General features: G+C 41.4%; 3 protein-coding genes and 1 long non-coding RNA gene across 7 annotated transcripts; 2 read left to right on the top strand and 2 right to left on the bottom strand.

Moving 5' to 3' along the window:
• Window positions 1-848: 848 nt before the first annotated feature.
• On the top strand, window positions 849-3858 carry ppm1na (protein phosphatase, Mg2+/Mn2+ dependent, 1Na (putative)). The gene is made up of 6 exons (XM_085916345.1): window positions 849-1254; window positions 1507-2078; window positions 2955-3072; window positions 3142-3256; window positions 3328-3391; window positions 3468-3858. The coding sequence occupies exons 1-6, from the start codon at window positions 849-851 to the stop codon at window positions 3498-3500; spliced, it is 1308 nt and encodes a 435-aa protein (XP_085772471.1). The 3' UTR covers window positions 3501-3858.
• Window positions 3859-4200: 342 nt separating this feature from the next.
• LOC147054261 (uncharacterized) lies at window positions 4201-5990 on the bottom strand. Of its 4 annotated transcripts, none has more exons than XR_015066667.1 (6): window positions 5866-5990; window positions 5600-5726; window positions 5280-5387; window positions 4973-5126; window positions 4745-4867; window positions 4201-4494 (listed from the first exon to the last, which is right to left on the bottom strand). It is a non-coding gene; the product is annotated as an uncharacterized LOC147054261 (long non-coding RNA). The 4 variants fall into 4 exon arrangements; XR_015066666.1 differs by having other exon boundaries at window positions 4973-5067; XR_015066665.1 differs by lacking the exon at window positions 5280-5387 and having other exon boundaries at window positions 4973-5067.
• On the top strand, window positions 4760-8158 carry LOC147054260 (amino acid transporter heavy chain SLC3A2). The gene is made up of 9 exons (XM_085916347.1): window positions 4760-5150; window positions 5577-5729; window positions 5892-5980; window positions 6054-6131; window positions 6197-6252; window positions 6371-6566; window positions 6722-6826; window positions 6920-6946; window positions 7008-8158. Exons 1-9 carry the CDS (start codon window positions 4760-4762, stop codon window positions 7395-7397), a joined length of 1485 nt encoding a protein of 494 aa, XP_085772473.1. The 3' UTR covers window positions 7398-8158.
• Window positions 7719-21899, bottom strand: ptgir (prostaglandin I2 receptor). Its single transcript, XM_085916346.1, has 3 exons — window positions 21782-21899; window positions 19916-20874; window positions 7719-9674 (listed from the first exon to the last, which is right to left on the bottom strand). Exons 2-3 carry the CDS (start codon window positions 20747-20749, stop codon window positions 9372-9374), a joined length of 1137 nt encoding a protein of 378 aa, XP_085772472.1. The 5' UTR covers window positions 20750-20874; window positions 21782-21899; the 3' UTR covers window positions 7719-9371.
• Window positions 21900-22456: the final 557 nt, after the last annotated feature.

Below are 22456 nucleotides of genomic sequence, written 5' to 3'. Positions count from 1 at the left end.
TCTACAGACACACCACTAGAGGGGAGTATTTAGCTGAAGCTTGTGCTGCTCAGGAAGTATTTGATTTGGAAATACCTTTACAATTTGCACTAAGTAAACAGTGTTGTCACAAAGCTCTTAGCTCATCAAAATCAAGGCCATCTGTTAGCCATAATGTCATAAATGTTTAGTATTTAAAAAAGTGAACGTTCAAACTTGTCACACTGATTAAAGGTCTGTTTATAGATGCATAGAATCAAATCCATGAGGTGTTTCTCCAAGTGCACCAAGTCTTGCTTTCAAACAGAAGTTAAAAAACAATGTTGATCACATTCGGTTATATTGCATAATATTTAATAATGTCATGTCAGCTCTCAAAAATACATGGTTAGCCTAAATGTGCTTTACAAAATAGCATAATGAAAAAAGTCAAAGCTACAGCCATAATACAGCTCGCTGATGATTCATTGAAAAGGACACGTGTGCAGGCATGTCGTCAATGAGATTAATCCAGCAGTGTTCTTCTGCAAATGGAGGGAGGGAGGAAGGAAGGTGGAAAGGTAGCAGGATAAAGACATAGAAATAGACAAGCCAATAGAAACGAGAGGCTAAGAAGGGAGGAGGAAAGAACACACAGACCCAAAAGACTTCAGAGTGACACAACACAAACCGTTGGGGAAGGATGCAAGAACCTGCATGACGTTTTATTGACGCTAGATTTTTTGTTTTCACTTACATTTGGGATCACCTGTACAGTTGCCCTGGACCTGCTGAGGAAGACTCAAGGCCGGCAGAGGGTCACCAAGAGGAGGCGGCATCGCGCGGCGGCCAGGTCGAGCAAGAAGCTCGAGCGGCGTCTCAGAGGCGTGATGAGGACGGCGCGCAGGGCGAGCAACGTGGAGGTGCCTTCCTTCCTCCGCCAGCTGGTCAAAGAGACTGAGAAAATGGTGGCCTTCTTTTTCAAAGGCGGCTCAAGAGAGAGGGGCCCCGAGGAGCAGGACAACTTTGACGAAGACGACGACATGCCCAGCCCGTACCTGGAGAGGCCCATTTTGGAGAAGCACGTGTCCGAGGGGGGGTCTCAGTCCGGGGTGAACTACGCGGTGGCGAGCATGCAAGGCTGGAGGGCTCAGATGGAGGATGCGCACACTTGCATGCCTCATATGAGAGGGGAGCTGAACGAGTGGGCCTACTTCGCCGTGTTTGACGGCCATGCGGGGAGCACCGTGGCCCAGTACTGCTCCAGGAACCTGCTGGACCACATCCTAGCCACAGGTACTGGAACAGAAAATTAAACAGATTTATTCAAGTCAAAATTTTTGAATTATGGACATATTCTAAAGGAGTAGTTACATATTTATGGTGAGTGTGACTTGGCCACCAGGGGGCACTACAATACAGTCATGAAGAAAAAAAAAAAAAAGACTGTCAAATCTACTTTTAAGTGACTGGATAAAGAGCAGCAATAGTTCATTTTTGCTGAGGATAAAGAATATATGTATATAATAGATCCTTTGCTTCACACAGGTGGAGTAAAAGTAAGCGAAGACCCAGAGCAGGTCAAAGAGGGCATCCGCGAGGGATTCCTCGAAATCGACCGCCACATGCATAAACTCTGCCGCGATGGCAATTGGGACCGGAGCGGCACCACGGCGGCGGCCGTGATGATCTCTCCGCAATACGTTTACTTCATCAACTGCGGGGATTCACGCACACTCCTCTGTAAGGATGGCCAGCTGGTCTTCTATACGGAGGACCACAAGCCCTTCAACCCCAGGGAGAAGGAGCGCATACAGAACGCCGGCGGCTCGGTCACGCTGCAGCGCATCAACGGCTCGCTGGCCGTATCCAGAGCGCTGGGCGATTTCGATTTCAAGGAGGTGGACTGGAGGCCGCAAACGGAGCAGTTGGTGTCGCCCGAGCCCGAAGTGTACGAGGTGGAGCGGGCGGACCGGGACGAGTTCATCGTGCTGGCGTGTGACGGCGTTTGGGACGCCATCGGCAACGAGGAACTTTGCGCCTTTGTGCGTAATCGCCTGCAAGTGTGCGACGACCTGCGAGAGATTTGCACGCAAGTCATCGACCTTTGTCTCTACAAGGTGAGATGACATGCAATTATGTTAAGTGGGGGGTGGAAACAAAACAGCGCTCAGCGTAAGTTCCACTGCAAACTCCAAGCAAAATTGTTAAATTAATATATCTGTGCAACATGACCACACTGGCGGAGTTAGAGGGGGGGCTGTGGGGGCACTGGCACCTCCTGAAATATGTTTTGACCCCACTCAGGTGCCAGATAATTGACTTGGATATTTTTTTTCCAAATTTATTTTTTCACAAATAATCTTTATCAGCATTTTTGGAGGAATTGTTGGAGTTTGTAAAACCCTTTTTATGTTTGAGAAATGATTTACCGCAGTTCCACCAGGTGTTTTTATGAATGGAGAGCTTTACATTGAAGGAAGGTCCAAAGAGGCTATACAGTGACGTCGTTTGTAAGTAGATTTGTCCCGTCTCCTAGTCAACAGCATCAATTTGACACTATAAATAGGCGTGTGCTGTATTAAGGTACGCTGGGAGATTGGACGACACATGTCTGGGATTAACACTGAATGTGAGTTTGTGTTCTTGCTCAATATATACTGTACGTGCTCAGTGGCATTACGTGGATTCCTATTTATGACACCTGAAAAGCTTTAAGTACAGCAGTAAGTCAGTCATGAGCCTCGATGACATCATTCAAGATGTTGATGATTTACCTTTACTATTTTTAATGCATATATTTTAAGTGTCTGACAAAGCCATTTTGCTTTGGTGACATGTTCGGAATTATAGATTGTCGTTCTGTTACTAAATCATTAATACACTTTTTTTTTTTAAAGAAATTTGTGGTGGGACAGCAAAGTTAATCAATTTTCCTTTTTATGGGTTTTGTTTTCTGCATCAATTAATCAACAGTAATCTGCCGCCCTCTGCAGGGCAGCTTGGATAACATCAGCATCATCATAGTGTGCCTCCCGGGCGCCCCCCAGGTGTCGCAAGAAGCACTGCAGCAGGAAGCGACACTAGAGCAACACATTGACCTGAAAGTAGAAGGTGCTACCCTCATATTCCAAATACACAACTATTGAGTTTTTTTCCTTTCTAATCTATTTTCACTTCCAGAAATCATCAAGATGATGCGCTCCAAAGATGAGGATCCTGACCTTTTGTATGTGATCAAGTTCCTGGCTGAGGAGGAGATACCGGGACTTCCACCAGGGGGCGGCATCACCAGCAAGTAAGCACTGAAACAAGCACCAAAGGATTAAAATTGAGGATTGAATTTGTTTTTTATTTGTCACCATACAGGCGTGATTGCATCATCTCTTCGTATCAGAAACACATTGAAGCTCTCAGAACTCACGAGCCAATGGTAAAATAAATCGCTTTTTTTTTTTTTTATTTCATGAACAATACAGCGCATAATGCTGCTTTTTATCCCCTTTTAGGACATCGGCGGATCAGAGGAGGACTCCAACTAAAAGCGTCGCCATGGAAACACTATCATCAACATCTTTAGCCAAGCACATCAACATTTCACATTTATTGATGGCAATTTCCAGACTTAACTGGAAATTTACGGTTATTAACATAATGTATATCATATACGAGAAGCTTATGCATCAAGCATTACCATCTTTGTAAAGGCTAAATTTTGGATACAGCTGTTAAATTCGATGTCATTAGATTGTGTACTTAATTTCGACATTGTTCTGACTGTACACACGACAATAAATGTGCTCTCCGCATGTGCCGTGTGTACTCGTGATGACATACTTTAAAGAAGTTGACACGATACTGTCAGGGTTCAAAAGGTGACCAGGAAGCCACAATAGAATGCACGAGCAAATTTGGAGGGAGGGCGAGCGAGAGAGATACACAGAATTAGCACAAATGTTTTATCAACGACGGACAGGAACTTTGGAAGACCGTGTGAGGGGTGTATGTCACTTTTTATAGAAGAAAAATACAAATCAATGCTAACCCAATAGGATTTGTAATTGTGTTTATATGCCACAAGATGGCGGTAAAGCACTTAAAACTGAAGCTCATAAAGCATCAACACGATGCATAATCGTGCTGCATACAAGAATTTATTTAATTGTTAATTTATTCAAAACTACCTTCACTCTAACTTAAATAGCAATGCTAGCACAAACTGACGAGACATCACACATGGGAAAATATCCGCACTTGTATTTTAATTCAAGAACTAAGAATTCCGATAACTCAGATCATAAAACCTCTGTCGTGGTCCTAATACTTGTGTGTCTGACAGACTTATAGTTGAAAGCACACGCCAAGATCTTTGTCATGTGTCTTCAGAATGTGTTGTAAGGGTGCGTGGTGGGGATCGGCACCTGTGTATTAAGTGACTCAGCAAAGACTTGATTGGACAGAAGTTGCTTCTCATCTCACTCCACAAAAGTCAGGACGGCGCGACTCCAAGAAGACAAAAGTTCTACGACAACACGACTGAAAGCAAAGAAACAAAAAGGTGAGTGGTGATTGTTTTGGTTTGTGTGTTTGTTATTCAACACGAAAGCATCGAGTGGATTTCAGATCGGGAAGAATGTGCGCTCGGTGAAGGAACAGTGAGGGCTTCAAAAACAAGCTATGAAAATGATCAAATTAGGGTCTTCCATAATTTGAATGGGGTCTCCAACAGCTGTCAGCGACAGGGAACCTTAGTAACGAGGGATCAAACTCCACGAGTGTCCCTCACCTGCAGTCCATCGCCATGCCTCTGAACCTCGGAGACACCGGCTACGGCAGCGTGGCTGGCCCGGGCCTTTCGTCAAGCGGGACCGCCGGTTCATCGGAGACGGCCGCTCTGCTCGTCCCGGAGCTGGAGGAGGACGAGGGAGAACGTGAGCAAGAGTGGCGACCCATGAGCAAAGAGGAGTTGGAGGAGACTGCGAGCGGGCCCGGTTGGAGGAGGCTCCGTTGCTACCTGGTGGTTCTCTTCTGGCTGGCGTGGCTGGCTATGCTTGCGACCGCCGTGGCCATTATCTTCACCAGTCCACGACCTGTGGCGACGCCGCTAACCTGGTGGCAGAAGTCGGTCTTTTTTCAATTGCAGCCTGACCTCTTGACCGGGACGCCGACTGAAAGTTCAGGGGCCGTCGACGGTGAGTGAGACAGTTAATTCAGTTGCTAATGAATGTTGACCGTTTTTTGTTGTCGTTCGAACGAGTTGTCAAAAGAGGCGAAACGCTACAAACGTTGCCACGTGAATGTTGTTTTTTTTTTATACGTGCCCTGTGATTGGTTGGCCACCAGTCAGGTGAACTGCCGTGCGAAAACCCGACTGAAGAAAATCGATACCGCATCGAAAACCACACTGACTGAAGACAGTTTCCTGTTGACTGCCAGAAAAAAAATAGCACACTTAATGCCTCCCATGCAATGAGAGCAAATGTAAAATGCACATCTTAAATTGTGTCATCGCTAAGATGCTCAGCATTCAACCACAATAACAAACACGCTGTGGTCAGCTTGATCTCTATGACATTTAACCCCCCCCTCCCTCGTTGTTGTTTTTTTTTTAATTAAAGCATTATGTGATCAACTTTCCTACCTGAAGTCTTTGGGAATCAGTGCTCTGATCCTGAGGGGCTTGTTTGACCCGTCAAACGCAACTGACAGCGGAGAACGCTCGGGAACTCTGACGCAGGTCCAACATCTGCTGGGCGAGAGCGATGAAGCTGGTGAGTGAGACAAATGTTTTCGAGTAAGGCTAAACAATTTTGAAAAATATAATTTTCGAATATCATTTTTCTAATAATTGGGATTTAATCATCTATTTTTTTTCTTCTTTCAATGTATGTATCAATATACACATACGTGTTTACTTATGTCTCGACTCGCAGGCCTCAAAGTGGTTCTGGACGTGTGCCATGTGCAGCTTTTTGGGGCTGGTGAAGGTGCAGACACTCAAGATGGCCGGGACGCCATGCAGGTCTGACACTAACATCACACAATTGTAGTTTAGCAATGTTGCTTTTGCTGAAACATGTATAACATTCTCACAGAACGCTCTTCGGTTCTGGTTGGGTCAAGGCGTGGCGGGATTTGTAATATGTGACACGGATGCAGCTTATACTGAAAAGGTAAATATTGGTCACCTGTAGAGCTTTTAAAAAAGATATTTAAAAAAAATATATTTGTATTGCAGTCTCTGCTGCTGTGGAGAGAAGTGTTGGAGGAGTTCAGTAAAGAAGATGAAGAAAGGTATTGCCAAATCATCTTTCGCTATTAAAATGATTAAAAAATGCTATTTGTTAGCCTGTCAATGCATTGTGTGCTAGCATTAAGCTAGCAGACCTCTTGGTTTTTTTGTTTTGTTCAGGATCGTTGTGGTTAAGCAGATGCGAGAGCGCCTTCCCCCGCTGAGGGTCTCAGGCCAGCAGTTCAACGGCACCTTGGTGGACGTGGTCCTGAGATCGGTACTGCCCGCCTCGCCTCGCCCGCTGTCGGCCGGCCAGGTGGCCGAAGCCGTCGAGACTCACCTGCAGGGGCTTGAAGACACGTGGCTGGGCTGGATGGTAAAAACTCCAACCGTGTTATCAATTTAAAGCGCTGCAGCTTTTTCATAAAATAACTCGAGCTCAAATTTGATTTCACCCTCGTAAATAATACCGTAAGTGAAAATGGAACATCGTGACCTGAAGGTTCTGAAGGACAGCGTGTCTCTTGTTAGGTTGGTGAAGAAGGACCTCATGATTTAAGGAAACTGCTGCTGGTCTTGTTAATGACGCTACCAGGAACACCTGTGGTCCAATATGACCAATTGTACCCCGCACAGGTTGACCTCAACTTTCTCTTTTGAAATGATGAAGTTCAAAATTCAACTCTCATACAAATGTTTTGTGTTTTCCCACGCAATGGCTTGTCACAGGAAGGAAATGGCAGCGAATCTTCTAAAGTAAGTCATAACATCATGTATATTTTCAAAAAGGTACTATCGACATCTTCTTCTTCTTCAGGATAAGTTCAAGTCGAGGCATTCCACAGTGGCCCTCTTCAGTTCCCTGAGTCACAACAGAGCACGTGAAGAAGCGCTGGTTTTCGGCAGCTTCACCTTCCTCCCCTTCAACGCCTCCTCCTCCAACGTTACTCTATCCTCTGTCTCCTCCTCACCTCCCCTCTTAGCCTTCCTTCGTTCATGGGGCTGCGTCCACTTCCTGGTCCTGCTCAACGCTGGGTCCGAGGCCCACGGCCTGGATCCCGCCTGGGCGCCCCGCCTGCCCCAGGCCGGCGTCTTTGTGGCCGGGACGGCGGGAGACCGCCTGGGCGCCGTCAGCCTCGACACGCTGGTGCTGCGGCCCCGTGAAGCTGTTGTCGTCAAATTGTTTGAGCCTGGAAGCTACTCGTGAAATACACATGATGGTTGCTATTGAGTGTCAAATAAAAGGATCACATCTCTAGTTTTACATTGCGAGCACCACTGAGAACCGCTAGGTGGCGGTATAGAACAATAAAACTACTTGTGCTGGTCCTCAAACCTTTTTGTATAGAAGTACGGTTCCACTGATTTGACCATTTCCATAATTTTGTTCCCATGAAAGACAAAACATAACACGTTTTGAGGAACGTCTGTCGAAACTATCACATCTGAAAAACAGAATTTTAAATGTTGAGCCACAGCAAAAGAGAAATGGATTGGATTTATAAAAGAAATTCCTGAGAATACTTTTGACACAGCAGCACCTCTACATACAAATGAATAGTAAATCGAGAAGGCCAAAAATATCAAAAAGCTAACTTTGACCTCTTTAATATAAAAGACAATACACAACATGTAAAACACAAACAAACAAAAAATGACCTTCTCTCATTGCAATTCAAAGAGTGGTGCTGTCTCTGACCACCTGAAATTATTCCTAGCTAGAAAAAAAAAAAATCAGCTAGCACCTTTTGTTTGCAGCTAAATTAAATATAGCAAAAATTACAATTTGTCTGTTTTGCGTCTTTCCAAGGAGTAGAATTTCGAACATTCGAATAACATTGTTTATACTGTAGGCTAAATATGTAGTGAAACAGACATCAATTATCATGAGTCCAAATTCTTTTGCTAATTTGTTGTGTCTTTTCCAGCTATAATGTACACATTCAACAAATAAACTGTAGTTATTGGGTAACAAGTACATTACAGTATTCAATCTATTGTGCTTCCAAATGTACTACCATAATGGTTCAAATTTACAAATGCACACATTTAAGATCAAAATCAGTAAAAAAAAAAGAATTAAAAAAAAGACATTTGCATGACAATACTTATTTTTATATAATTTTTTTTGTTTCATTTAATTTCACATTTAAACCACGTGTAGCGTGCTATTGAATGTAGGCCTACTGTACTGTACATTACTATTTACAAATCAAATCTCACATTCATCATTTCTCAATACGGGTCGTAACAAGTACTTGGCTTAGTCGTCACGCACAGACGAACCTCAAAAGTGTAAACGATTGTGCAAAACAAACAACACAGTGACAGCAGCAAAGAGGCACGAATGCACATTTGAAAGCTGCACTCAGCTGCAGAAGTTAAAGAAGCACTACAAAAACTTTTTTTGTCCATGCAGTGACAAAGACAAAAGTATAGACTTTAAAATACAACAGTGTACACATTTCAACAGTAAAAGTCTATTCCAATTATTTTTACAGATGATGAAATTATAATGGAAAAACACTGTAAACATTCATGCATGATTTTAGCCATATTCACCTTCTACGATTCCTGACACCTAACAACAGCACCGAATATTAAAAAAATGGGGATTTCTTTCTTTTGATTTTATTCATCCCAATTTTAACCAGATGAGCACCCTTGTGGTAAAACAAATAAATAACAAATGTTTTAAGATGCAATGCCACTAATCACCACTAGATGGCAAACATGTCTTAGTTGCACTTACTCTGGATTATATTAGGTCTAATATGTTTTTGTCAGATTTGGAATGATATGCAGGAAAAATATAGAACCTCAATAATTGTACAATTTTGTAAAATGAGTTCTTAATGTTTTTTTGTTCAGCAGTTTTTTTTATGCAACAACTCTTTGCACTGGGGGGGAAAAAAAAGTTGCCCATTCCTGCAGATAGGCGTACCTAACATTGTGGCCAGCGGGTGATTGTACAGTAAGCATTTCCAACCACAACCACATGACAAGGATGTGCTCCATTGTGCTAACTTCCGAGAGACGTCTCACCTTGTGACAAGTCAGTCAATAAAAGATGGTGTGGAATCTCGAATCAAGAGTCAATGTGCCTTTATGACAACAGTGCAAGTTTGGAGATGTCAGAGTTTTATCTCTTGGTATTTCGCCACACGAGTAATTGAGAACATCATGTATTGGGTGACAAGGGTACACCTGAGTAGAAGCTGCTTTCCGTCCCTTCCGGAGGTTTGTACTGGATCACGTGGCCTTCTAGGGGCAAGGGGGCGGATGGGCAGTGAGCCGGGGTCTTGACGCCGGCCCCCCGGCCAAAGCGGCAGCTCAGCAACGAACGCAGGTGTTGGAGGACGGATTTACGGCAAATGATGAACACCCAGGGATCCACGATGGGGTTGAAGGCGTAAAAGCGGAAGGCCGTCAGGTTCTCGTTGTCGCCGCAAAACGGGTGGATGGCGTTGATGAAGCCGGCGATCTGAAAAGATGCAAAGGAGGTGTCAGGAAGGAAAGACATTTCAAAGTAACCTCGCTAGTTAAAGTGCTGGCTCATGAAGAAAACCGCAAAGCGTGGCCATGCAGAGGCCAGACAGCTGGAAGTTCAAAAGCAAACAACAGCTGGCCCGTGCTGAATGTTTCTCACCTCATTCTTCTGCTCTCTCAACAAATCTCCATAATCTCTGTGAAAAAACCCAACAAGCCCCGCAGTGCTTGATGATAGATTGTTTTTTTCCAGTACTGGCGTAAATGTTTCCCTGTTGCTAGGGCCTCACTCTTCTATGAATTAGTCGTTGACAGAGAAGAGACAGACGCAGAGAGTCCAACTCAGAATCCACATCTCGACTCGCACGGATGTGGTCGCCCCTGAAAAGCGGGTGGGGGGTTGGGGAACTAAACAACAACAGCAGCTCTCTATTGAAGCCTTGTACATAACTGGAGAACCCATGGAAGAGAGTCGTCACGCGGTCCAAAATGTGGAAGCAAAACAACGCCCGTGCGTGTTGAACGTTTTAAGGAAGTTGTCGTGTTGTCTTGAAGTTGTGTTCAACTTTAGGAGTTTCACAAGCAATAGCTGGCTGCTGTCACAAGTAGTTTGCTTTGCATGATCCATGAGCACAAAATTGGTGAAAGTACAGTGTATTTTTGTAACATGTTTTTTTTTATTCTTCTTTTAATTTTGGAGGTATTTCTTTCACATTTAATAACTAGATTTTGCTTAAACTCTGAAATAAATTGTGTAATTCCACTTTATACCACTAGACGCAGCCTTTTTAACTTGAGATGGCATATATTTCAAAGAAAGAAAAAAAAATGCTGTAAAAACTACAAAAACATGTCTGTAGGGTTTATTTCTATATCGCAGATTTCACTTTTCGCAAGAGTAGACGAGAACGTACCACCCCATCGAGTCTCCAGAAGGTTCCTCATGATCTGTGCCACCCTGCACTGTTGTTTCTACACAATCATGCCACCCAGCCTCTTATGGTCTTCCACGCAGTGGACAGTAAGACACAAATCTAACCTGCCAAAAGCGCCAGGCACATAAGTGTTGAGGTGTCAGATGGTCTTTAAACAGCAGAATATAAATGTATTTGGTCTGAGGTTGAAGCTCACCAAGCCAATAAAGACACATGGTGTGGAGAGACATTGTGGAGGAGGGCCAGTTGGAAAGTACATTGTTTGTTTTGTACACTCTTGCTCGCTCATTTATCATCCTGTCATCAGCCAGCAGCATCCACAAACTCTAACTATGTTCAAGAGAAATGTTTTCCTTTTCCTTACACTCCCTCAATCATGCTGTGAACTTAGCCGTGACTAGTTTTTTTGGATACCATTCAAAAAATGTCATACTGTACATTGGGTGGGTCATTTCTAAATAAGTTGGAAAATGATGCAGAAAAACATTAGGTAAAACAAATAAATCCAGAAAAAATAAAATCCTTAAAATTATTTCATAAAAAAATAAAAATGATCTAAAATAAAGCAGAAGCAAACAGAAAAGTTAAGTATTTAGCTAAATAAAGTCAAATTAAAAGATACAAATTATTGGAAAAATAAATACATTATCAACAAGGTTTGAGGCAAAAAAAATACTTAAGACTGAAAACGTGTTAAAAACTGAATTTGAAAAAAAATACAGAATGAAATATGGAAAAGCTGATTAAAAATAATTTAACATATTTTGCAACAAAAATAAATGTATATAAATAATACACAACACAAAAACTATAAAATACATTTCAATGAATATATTCCCAGCCATCTTTACTAACTAAAAATCAGTTGTCTAAAATCTATGCTAAATGAAACAAAACTCGGGAGCTAATGTTCATTCCCCTGTCATGGATGTGACTGATGTACCTAATGAAGCGTCCTGTGAGCACATCTTAATGTCCTTGTACACAAGAAGCGCACACACAGCTCACTGCCTAATCAGCAAACACATTCATGAATGTTTTCAGCCAATTATTCTTGCCATGAGTCATTTGAGCCATCACGACAATTATGCTCACACCTCCTTCACATCTTCAACTTCAGTGTCTTCTATCCCAACTGCGTCATACAAGCTGGTGAGGATGCTCACAACTTCCAAGAAACAAATCATGCTAATGGACCTCTACAAGGTTACAAGTTCTGGTGTCTTGTAATTTTCCTGCTCAAGCCCTGGAGGGTTCTTGCCTGACTCTCTCACTTCCTGACTCTCTGTCCAATCATTATGCAGCACACACACACACATTACTTGGCTTTTAGCGAGCATCGTTTACCAAAGTGTGCGGACGCAAAGATCCTTTTACAGGCATACTTCAACTACTTCCACAAAACACAATGGAGTGAGAGCCAATACAGGAGCTGAATCCATCACTCTCCTTTGAATCTGGCTCAACATTGTTTTGATTCAATCATAGCTGGTTTTCCCATGTGTTTGGAAGATGTTGTTTTGCTCCCATGAAACCAAAGTTTTGGGCTATAATTTTAAAACGCCACACTGGTTTTGCATTCAAAACAAAACATCATATTTTGATTAGCACAGAGAGTGTTAGCATAAAATCTTCAGGCTTTTCAGTACAAATGTCAGGAAAAGCCTACTAGAACATCGGAACTTTTATTTGGATATAATTTGAGGCACTTTAATACGTGGAAGGTGGATTGGTTAATTTTCAACATAGCTATATAGCTAAATGAGGGTGTGCACACTTATGCAATCAGGGAAAGCCAATGAGACCAGCTAATTATAATTAGGTTTAATCACCAGCTGCACTTAAAATGATGTCAGATGCCAACTGAATTCAGTTTGACATAAAATCACATATTTTTACAAGGTTGACTTGGAAATAATATTTAGACACAAGTCCATGTGTGCAAATGCTATGTGTCAGTGTCGGTGAAAAAGGAGCATCATTAGGTTGTAAATAGTTTTGAGCTGTTTATTGATCAGTCGTGTTTACCTTGAAATTGCTCACTTAAGCGTTGAAAGCAACATAAATCAAATAAAGTGTGTGTGTGTGTGTGCTCAGACACTGTAGTTGGTTAACGAGTTTGTCTGAGCTTCCATTAGTGGCTTTTTTTTCCCCTCTTGGGGCAGCTGCAGTGAAGTACCGGTACCTCGACTGATTATTCTAGGGCCAAAATGCCAAAGAACCACTCTATCTTTTTCAATAAAAAAAATAAATAAATAATAATAATAATAATAATTGGAACACATACACTGACACACAACAAAGAAGAAGGGGAAACAGAGCAAGTCCAGTGAAAAGTGTTGAAATTGGTTTTGGTAAAAGGAGAAGAGGGAAGTGAAGTGATTAATATTTCTGGGGGAAAAAATGTGCATTTGGTAAGGAACCGCAAACTGCTCTCATTCATTGGAAATATGTTACACAATTTGGCAATGGAGTAGTTTGCTTTAAAACTTATTGCTATATGAATGAAATTAGGATCATTGTTGTGGTTATCATAACACTAAAAATGAAGAAAATATAATAACACAAACGGTTCATTAAGACAAGCATATATTCTTTATCCTCTGTGAAAAACAACCAATATTATTGCAGCTTAGTGGGGAAAGATGTCATTCAAAGATGAATTGAACTCATAAAAATTTTTTTCTTTATAGATCAAACAAAGATGGTCTTTTTTTTCTTTTTTTTTGCTTCAATTCAAAGGACATTGTGCTGCTCCTCCACTATCTCCTTAAACACAGCTTATCAACAGGCAACACTTTTGACACATTTGACAGTGAGAGGATGCTACTGAGGAAGGCAAAAAAATATTTTCCGCCAATCCTGTTCTTGTAGCTGGTAAACATTAGCTATGGTTCACTGGGCCCTATAATCCCCAAACCACACAACTTTCCACAGTGCCTGCTGGTAATTATCCCCCTTTTGTTTTTGTTTTTATTAATTCTTTGTTGTCTGTATGACTAAACTGGCCTTTTCAGGGCAAACACAAAGTAATGCAACACCAAAATATTTTGGAAAGAAAACAGATTCAATCATACTGCCACTCCCTTTTTTTTTTTTTTTTTTTTTTAAAGTTGAGGCACCGATTTTTTTCAGATATCAAAATGATTAGTTGTTGTACTTGTACATTCAAACTGAGACATCTGGATCAAATCACAGACTTTTTTGTTTATTCCATTTGTTACTCCATATCGTTTTTATTTTGAGGTGCAATTCCACTTCTAGCCGCTATGTGGCAGTGCATTATTGTTCATAACACTAAATCTGAAAGAATAGAAACCAGGACATATTACTGATTTTGCCGAATTAGAATAAGATTATTGATATCGCACTCCTCTCCCATCCTACATTTTACGCCTACAGAAAGCAACAGTTGTAAAACATGATAAGAGACATTATTCAAAAATAGTTAAGTGTGTTTCATTCAAATTTTGAGTGCTTCGTTTTTTTATATACTCAACAGGAATGTGTGTAAAACATTCTGTTCAGGTATTAATGGTTTTATGATCGCAAGAGTATAATCCATTCTCATAATTTTTCTAAGGGAAATTTTAAAAGAGAAATTTATGACTAGTCATCAAAAAAAGGGAACTAACAATGTTCGTTGGATGGTTTATTATTAAGAACAGTTCTGTCTTCTACTTCTGTTTGCACTTAAATGGCAATAAGGTTGACTGAAAATATTATTTGAAACATCACTTGCACTAGAGTAAACATTGAGTTCACTTCAGGCAATTGCATTTGTGACTAAGCTAGATATTTTGCATTAATCGCTACGGAAAAAAATAACTTTCAAAAAGGTTGTTGACCAAAGTCCAATTAAACTCCAGTGGGATTACTGCCAATAGCATTTGACTAAACATGACAGATTTACTCTGGCCTCAAAACCAACAAATGTGTCTGAAATCAATGAGCTTTTATTATTTGGTCGATGTAATAAATGTCGATTAGCAGATTAGGTGGAGACAAATGGTTTTAATGGGGGCATGGGAGTAAAGTTTGTGCCTTCTGCTCTGTCAATGATCGAGTCAGGCAAATAAAATTAAAATGTTGGCTCTATTAAATCAAAAAGTTGAATAGATTAATCTTAAAAACTACAACAGGCAATTAAATGAAATTTTTGGAAATAGTGGGGTTTTTTGGGGGAAGGCCACCACATGTAATATTGATTTCATCACAAAGCAACGCCCTGATACATGCGGAGATAAACACCCAATGTTGGGCTCCAAATGTTCAAGAAAAATGAGTCAAGTTCTGTTGACTCACTTTGAAAACAGAAATGTTTAGAAACAATTTCTGACCCACATTAAATTCAAATACACATATAACGTGCCAAGGAGCATTGACTGGCATCTCTGGATTTACTCAAACTAGCTAAAAAGCAAAACAAATGTGAATATTTTTACGTGCAACTATTCCAAGTTTGACGAGGCTCCGTTGACACAGGCAGACTTGAGTGGAAGCAGCAGGCAAGAAAGGACATGAAGCACAATGAAAAAAAACGATAACAACGATAAGGGTCTGAAAAGTCCGAATATAAATCACAGTTAGACAAAGCTGGGCGGAAAACACACGGTGCCAACAAAATGACTTGGCAGCAGAAGGGAATGCTTTATATAAAACAAACAACTAAATAATTCCCGTACTGTTTTGCGTGGTGCCGGTAAACTGAGCTCATGTGGCCTTTTCAACAAACGCTTTGATCGACGTCGCTGACGCAATTGGAAACCTTTCCAGTAGCGCCTTGTGTGTTTAATTTTTCTTCGCTAGCGTACTAGCTAGCTAACAAGCTATTTAAAAACAATCGTTGTGTAATTTTCCATATATTATTTTCTTCTATTATATATTCAACATGTGTATTATTGTGGTTTACAAACCAGATTATTTGAAAGATGATATCTTGAGTTTATTTTGAGTTTTGTGTTTTTGCAACAAAGGATAAGTAAATCCAAAACAGAGGATCAATCAGCTGTCTAAGACTGTAATCTTTGCCTTTCATCCATCATCAAAAATGCCCCGCACAGCCTTTCATCGCCATTTAATGGAAGCCTGAGGGGGGGCCTCCTAACCTCATTACACTGATCGTTTGTTCTTCAAGTCAATACGGTCAACGGACAAATTACACGGGAAGCATCTCTAAGTCAGTGTTTGCAGCCATCTTGATGCTCTTAGCAAACATGAGACATGTGTATGCTGAAAGGAGGCTTAAATGACCTTCCACAAAGACGAGGCATTCCTAATTGTTTAGAACACAATTGGAGACTCATCTTTCCTCCTATGGAAGCTTTTCTGTCTCTTTTTTTTTTTTTTTTTGTTAATAGGGAGGAAGCAGCTGCGAGATAACAAAAGTGCGCGAAACAAAGCTGACCTTTTTGTCTCACCTGAGCCACACCTATTGGTCTTGCACGTCATTCTGCAAAAATACATTCATGGTCATAAATGGAAAGATTGTAATTTTTTTTTTTAATGAGGAAATTTGTAGTTCAGTTAAAGTATAGTTTGTTAAATGTATCTTAATTAGCTATACAATACGAGAACGTTATTGTAGCGTGTTAGCGGTTAGCCGATGAGCGCTCAAATTGTTCATATTTGCTCTTTCAACCAATTTTTTTTTCTTTTCACAAGTATTTATTTTTATTTTGTTTGTTTCCTGCTTAGCCTGTCGAGTCTTTCCAATTTATGAGGCGCAATTCTCTCGAGGAGGTCGCTATTTAACATCTCCTCTTGTACAACCACATTATAGCTCTTCAGCCCACACAAGTATCATTTCCCCATGCTCATGTCAAACACATAAAAAAAACATTTTTTTCTTCTTCTTCTGCTTTACATTCTTCAATGATTTAACAGTATGGCAGAAAGAGGGATGATGTGTGTTGGGCAGATTGTGATGTATTGGGTGTAAGAGGAGACCCACCAGCAACCGCAATGTAAATATGCACTCGTTTGTATTTAATTTGGACTTGCAAAACAAATGACTGAATGTTGAATTTTGGTGTTTGTGGTCTAAAGAAGGAGCAGTGAAAGTAATTTCCCAGCATTTGTTCAGTACATTTTGTTCCCAATATTTAATGTAAAACACCAGAAAAGCATAATAGTGGCGATTAAAAATTGTTCTTTTTACAGAAACAATGCGGTCAATCGTGAGATTCCACTCACTTAATATGAAATTAGTCCGTTTTATAGGATTTACTCATCATATTAAATTTGTAATTTGCTGTACAAATTGAGCGATTCGCAAAGTGGAGTACTTGGACTCCCTCTAGTGGTACGTGAAAGAATCTCCGAATTGTATCAAACTGTAAATAATGTTTGTGTCTTACACTTTTTTTTTATTTTAAAAAAATAATAATCTTGTACAGTGCATTTGTTGTGTACAGTTTAATTTAACTTGAAAGAAACCAGTATGTTCAAACTATTTAACTTTTAGGTGTATATTGAGTTAAATCCCCTTATATTAACGTGTATTGTTAAAGTTGAAACTATGCATATCGTTACAGCAGCCTAAACTTTTTTTTGATCCAGAATCCAGTGTGCCGCAAAACCAGAAATAAAATGTTGGTGTTTTTTTGTGGCACTTTCACTTTAAACATGGTGTACTGACAATTTTGTTTGCGGGTAGGATCACCCAACTCTAATTAAGTCAATATTGGCGTGCTGACTGAGTCGCCCCCACGCCAGCAGCACTAATGAAAACCTTTCATTGTGACACAAAAGCATTCAGTGAGTTTCCATTTTTATGATTCATACTCGCTCAAATAATGACTAGTGAGGACATTCCTTAAAGTCTTATATTCAGATGGGGAGGTATGAGTATAATCAGATCCAGGCCCTTCAAATTAAATATTGAGCTGAATATTGAGCGGTGGTTGCCATGGGAACGATACTGATGGTGATACTCCAGGAGGGTGATCTATTAGTTTGTACCTGTTCCAAACATAACCACTGCGATGAGGAAAGAGACGCATTCATTAGAGATAAATGGCATAGTAATCATCACCAATTTGCTAGAAAGAGCCATTTAGTTTCATGATTGATTCAACTGCTGATTGTTTTTCTCGTTCTTAATAAGGCAATGAATTGCTCCTATGAACTTCTAGTATCTATTGTGTCCGATTGGCCCGCTTTGGTTTGACTGGTAAAGTTGTCAAAGGAACGCTACCAAGTTTTATTAAAGGGAAGCTTTGTTTCAAAATGCAATGTGACTGCTGTCACAGGTTTTAAAAGGCTTACAAAGCTATAATCGTATCTACGGAATTGCACGGAATATAAAATGCCGCGCGTGAAAGCCACTCCTATTTTGCAAACAAATCATCAAGCGATCTTTCACAGGCCATCTGCGATGATAACATTTGTTAGCCAATAGTCAGACATGTCTTATCTAATATCCGTTATCATCACACTGAGGGTGGTTTGTTTCGCCTGATACTTTATATTCAAGCTGTTAATATGACAAGCCTGAGAAAAATAAGAGTCCCAATAGAGAACTCCTGAAATAGACACTGCAAGAAAGCTACACTTCCCTAATGCTGCTCTCACGCAGATGGAAGCACGGCCATAAAAAAAAAAAAATAAAAAATAAAAAAATAGCAAAACATCATCTACTATGGCGTCTTGAGATTGCAATTATTTGGGCGGGGAAAAAAAACACATTTATTTAATTTTATTGATGGTGAAATAATACTAAATAACAATAATACTAAATAAATAAATACAGATATATAAATAAAGGTATGTTTATTGTAAACATCCATCTATTCATCAAATTGTATCTCTCATTATTAACGGGGGGGGGGGGGGGGCTCGTCTGGTCTCGTCTATTCAAAGTAAATATTTTGCCTTGAAAGGCACATAGACAAGAAAAGACGACATTCCACAGTCACACTGGTCACAAGACGAGTCTGAAAATCCTGCAAGACTTTTTCTTAGAGGTCCCTTTGGAGCGGCAACGGGTTTAACAGGTTGTCAGTTTTCTTTGAGAAGCTCAATAAAAAAATGAATGGACCCGGTTTGATTGGAAAAACGAATGACGTTGGCCCGTTGTTGTTTTTAATATGAGCACATTTTCTGCCCGGCAACGTGTACATTCATTTTGCTTTCATGCAACAACATGACTTCATTCCTGGAAGGAGAATTAATTTCTTCCCCTTTCCACATACGTCTAATCTACTCTAGTTAACGTAAATAAAAGGATTTCAATCTAGATAGCCGACTCATGCATCAAGTGCAATCGACCGTTTTCTCACACATCTGTTTGCAATCGCGAGAATCTATTTCATGTTGGTCATGCAGCTGGCGTTCACATGCATCCTCGCCGCCGCCGTCGTCGTTGTCTCACACATATCTGGAGTTCGGAATTCTTTTGGTGATGTCACAAATTTTCCCTCAAATAGGCCTCTCGGCTACTCGACGCGCATCATCTCATGCTTGGTGGTCGGCTTTAGTTTTTACCGTAAGCTGAAGACGAAACGGCGGCTGAGCAATAAGGAGCGGGATCGAGCACCTTTAACGTTTCCCGTATCTGACCTGAACATAACCCTTTTCCGTAATCACAGTCTCGAATTACATTTCTATTGACAACACTCAAATTTTCCACGCGCTAATTCTGTTCTGTCTTGCATTTTGGTTTATGGGCAAGATGCTGATTAACCTGATGAACCCGTCTTCCCTGGATTTATTTTTTTAATGGCGCATTTGTCAAATCCATCCACACAATAGCTCGAGAAGATTAATGCGCATACACGCAAGCAAAGTGCCAGGGTGGTGAAGGCGACGACATTCTTAAGACGCACCTTTTTTCATTCTGTGTCGCATTGTATTACTCCAACCAAAACCACCAAACCAGGGAAATGGGGATGCTCTAGCAGTCTACCATCTCAGACTGAGGTCATCGGGCAACCCATGTGGCTTTTTAATTCCCCCCCGGGAGGAATTACATTCCCTCAACGACAGACTGTGCCAAATTGTACCAAACAAAGTCATGTGAGTGACTTGCTGTAACTAACCCGCCAAAAGTCCCAACTTAGTTTCTATACTATAAAAGGAGTCGTACGAGTTCTTCGATTCTTCCATTTTTTTTTACACAGTATGTGCATTTTTATTTTCATTGGTCTTGGTGCTGACCCACATAGCAGCGCATTCATCTCGCACCTCTTTAAATTTCCCCCTTAAGTCAAGTCAAACCACATGACCACATGTTGCTTTCTGATGAAAATGTCGTCAACAGCACCGACACATTTTGAAACTAAATCGAGAAGGTACTCACGGTGAGTGGCAGCGAGCAGACGGCGAAGATGACGGTGATGAGCGCCAGGAGCACCAGGTGGTCCATCTCCTCCTCACCCCATCCGAACAACGCCAGGCTCAACTTTCTCTTCCTGCCCGCGGAGCAGGCCGAGCCTCGTCGTATCAAGTGGCTGCGGTGCATCTGACAGAGGCTGGCGATGACCGAGCCGTTGCAGGCGAACACGGCCAGGATGATCAGCGCCATGAGCGAGGAGTACGTCAGCGAGAAAGCCTGCACCCGTTCGGCGTTGGCGTCCCCCGTTGCGTCCATGTCGATGAAGCACCACGTCCCCGGGCAGTACTGCCTGAATTTGCCGATGCCGATGAACGGGAGGAGGCAGATGGCCAGGGAAAAGAGATAAACGGCGACCAGCGTCACCTTGGCGAAGCTTTGGCGGATGTGCACCGAGTAAAAGTAAGGATGGCTGATGGCCAGGCAACGCTCCACCGCCATGGCGCAGAGAATGAGTGTGGGCGCCAGGCCGAAGAAGCTCATGGCGAAGCCGAAGAGCTGGCACAGGCTCTCGTCGCCCAGGCCGATGAGGGACACGTTGCGGGCGTAGCAGATGAAGACGGCCGGGCTGAGGAGACAAGTGCCCAGCAGGTCGGTGAGGGCCAGCCCCGTCACCAGGATGGAGAAGACGGACGACCTGGACCGATGCTCTTTGCGGTGAACGCCCAGGATGAAGAGCGCCAGGAGGTTCCCCACCACGCCGGCCAGGAACATGATGATACTCGTGGCCGGCTTGCTGTCGCCTTTCACCGTGAGGCTCCCGTTGCACGTGATGTTGGGGCACAGCCCGTCGCAGGCCATGCTTGAGTTGATGGATGAGTCACTGGAGGGAATCTAAACGGCTCCCAGATGTTCAAAGAGGCAACTGGGCAGTCTTGGTTTCATTTGGAGGGCAGGGGTGGTCAGAATATTCTAACCAAAGCACTCTGTGGGTGGGGACAACAAAATTTCCTTACCACACGGTAGTCGACTAACAAACACCGAGTGAGTTCAGATGAAGATCAATTTAAAAAACCTTTACAAATCAATTGAATTTGATTTCGATACATGAGCAACTCTTGTTTTCTAACAAGAAGCTGAAAGATTGAATTCAAAAAGTTGTTTCTGAGACTCCTCCAGTCATTGTGTATTTGATGTGACTGACAACACTCTCACCTCCGTGCCCACTTCCTGCCTTGCAAGGCACTGTTGATGTCAACACTGTGTCAAGATTTCAAAATAGGCATGATAAAGACAATTTATATACCTAATTGAGCCTGGCCAAATCAGATTGAATTGAGCTGTTCAACTTCTTTTTGGAGAACACAAAAAAAGGAAGTAACAAAACAGTGAAGAGTTGGAAATGTGCAATCACAAGGAGGTCAAATTAAGTTAACCTGTGGAATTCTTTTGGATTCAAGCGTTCCTCTTCATAGCGGCTTTGACAGATCATTAGAAATGATCCAATTTCACTTAATTCATTACAGGGTCCGTAGTAGTCATTTGTTACTAGGCAGAGCACGGAAGAGGATTCAGAAAAATGAAGAAAAAAAAAAAAATACGGGGGTGACAGGATTCTGTCACTTTAGTCGATAGTGCTCTTTAAAGCAGAAAGCGGAAATTATGACTTTAACTTCTCACTTTCGTCAATAGTGCTGTTTAAAGTAGAAAGTGGGGATTCTGACTTTAAAGTGGGAATTCTGACTTTAAGGTGAGAATTCTCACTTTAAAGTCACAATTCTGAGAATAAAGTCAGAATTCCCACTTTCTGCTTTAAAGAACACTATTGACTACAGAAAGCCTTATTTAAAAAAAATAAAAATAAAAAAATAAAAAATAAAAATAATAACTCACCTTCCCACGGTCGTATTCTCAGGTGGATTAGTCCACATGTGAGCCACGCTGAAAGGAAAATTGAAGTTTGAAAGCAGCGCCCAGCAACACCACTGTTTGACTGCTCTCTCTCTCTCCCTTTCTCTCGCTCTGACAAATCTCACCCCGCCTGCTTTCATAACACACCTACTTTTTGTGACATTGTTGCACCAACGGAGAGACAACAGATTAGTAAGAGCGCTAAAGACAATTGTTTGCCTGAGGTGTTAGCATTAAACTAGCATAAATAAGATAACATCAAATCTTTTCAATCATCAGTGTCTAATTCTCTTTAGGTTTTGTCTTACAGTAAATTTCAATCCCAATTGTTTGGGTTGTTTTGGGTCACGTCAGAACAAAAATCAAATGAAAAACAACTTTGGTCAGTGGCTCACTCATATTTCAAGCTGCAAAGGTGCAAATTGTCAAATAACACTCATCTGGAATGTAAAGCAAAAGATCCTGTTCCTATGAAGCCTGTCCTTTCATGCGCTCATCTTATTGTTTGCTTTTCACGACAAGCAAACACGAGCGCAGCCGGGTGAGACAACTTGGCTGTGAAAAATTTTTTATAAAAATGATTGGAAGTAATCACATTTTGTCTCATTTCCTGTTGCCGTGTCTGTTTGCGTAATTGGACAAAAATACAATTAGAAC

Source organism: Syngnathus leptorhynchus, chromosome 7, assembly GCF_054491065.1.
Source record: "Syngnathus leptorhynchus isolate UIUO chromosome 7, UIUO_Slep, whole genome shotgun sequence".
NCBI lineage: Eukaryota > Metazoa > Chordata > Actinopteri > Syngnathiformes > Syngnathidae > Syngnathus > Syngnathus leptorhynchus.
The sequence above is the reverse complement of the archived record's forward strand: the minus strand, read 5'-3'. Positions and strand labels throughout refer to the sequence as shown.

Excerpts from the sequence above, each read along its gene's own strand:
- LOC147054260 (XM_085916347.1), top strand. The coding sequence starts at position 4,760 with ATGCCTCTGAACCTCGGAGACACCGGCTACGGCAGCGTGGCTGGCCCG. Across the intron at positions 5,730-5,891 it reads GGGCGAGAGCGATGAAGCTG|GCCTCAAAGTGGTTCTGGAC; the intron begins GTGAGTGAGACA and ends CTCGACTCGCAG. Across the intron at positions 6,567-6,721 it reads ACACGTGGCTGGGCTGGATG|GTTGGTGAAGAAGGACCTCA; the intron begins GTAAAAACTCCA and ends GTCTCTTGTTAG.
- ppm1na (XM_085916345.1), top strand. The coding sequence starts at position 849 with ATGAGGACGGCGCGCAGGGCGAGCAACGTGGAGGTGCCTTCCTTCCTC. Across the intron at positions 3,073-3,141 it reads CATTGACCTGAAAGTAGAAG|AAATCATCAAGATGATGCGC; the intron begins GTGCTACCCTCA and ends TTTCACTTCCAG. Across the intron at positions 3,392-3,467 it reads TCAGAACTCACGAGCCAATG|GACATCGGCGGATCAGAGGA; the intron begins GTAAAATAAATC and ends ATCCCCTTTTAG.
- ptgir (XM_085916346.1), bottom strand. The coding sequence starts at position 20,749 with ATGGCCTGCGACGGGCTGTGCCCCAACATCACGTGCAACGGGAGCCTC. Across the intron at positions 9,675-19,915 it reads TCTGCTCGCTGCCACTCACC|ATCGCCGGCTTCATCAACGC; the intron begins GTGAGTACCTTC and ends GCATCTTTTCAG.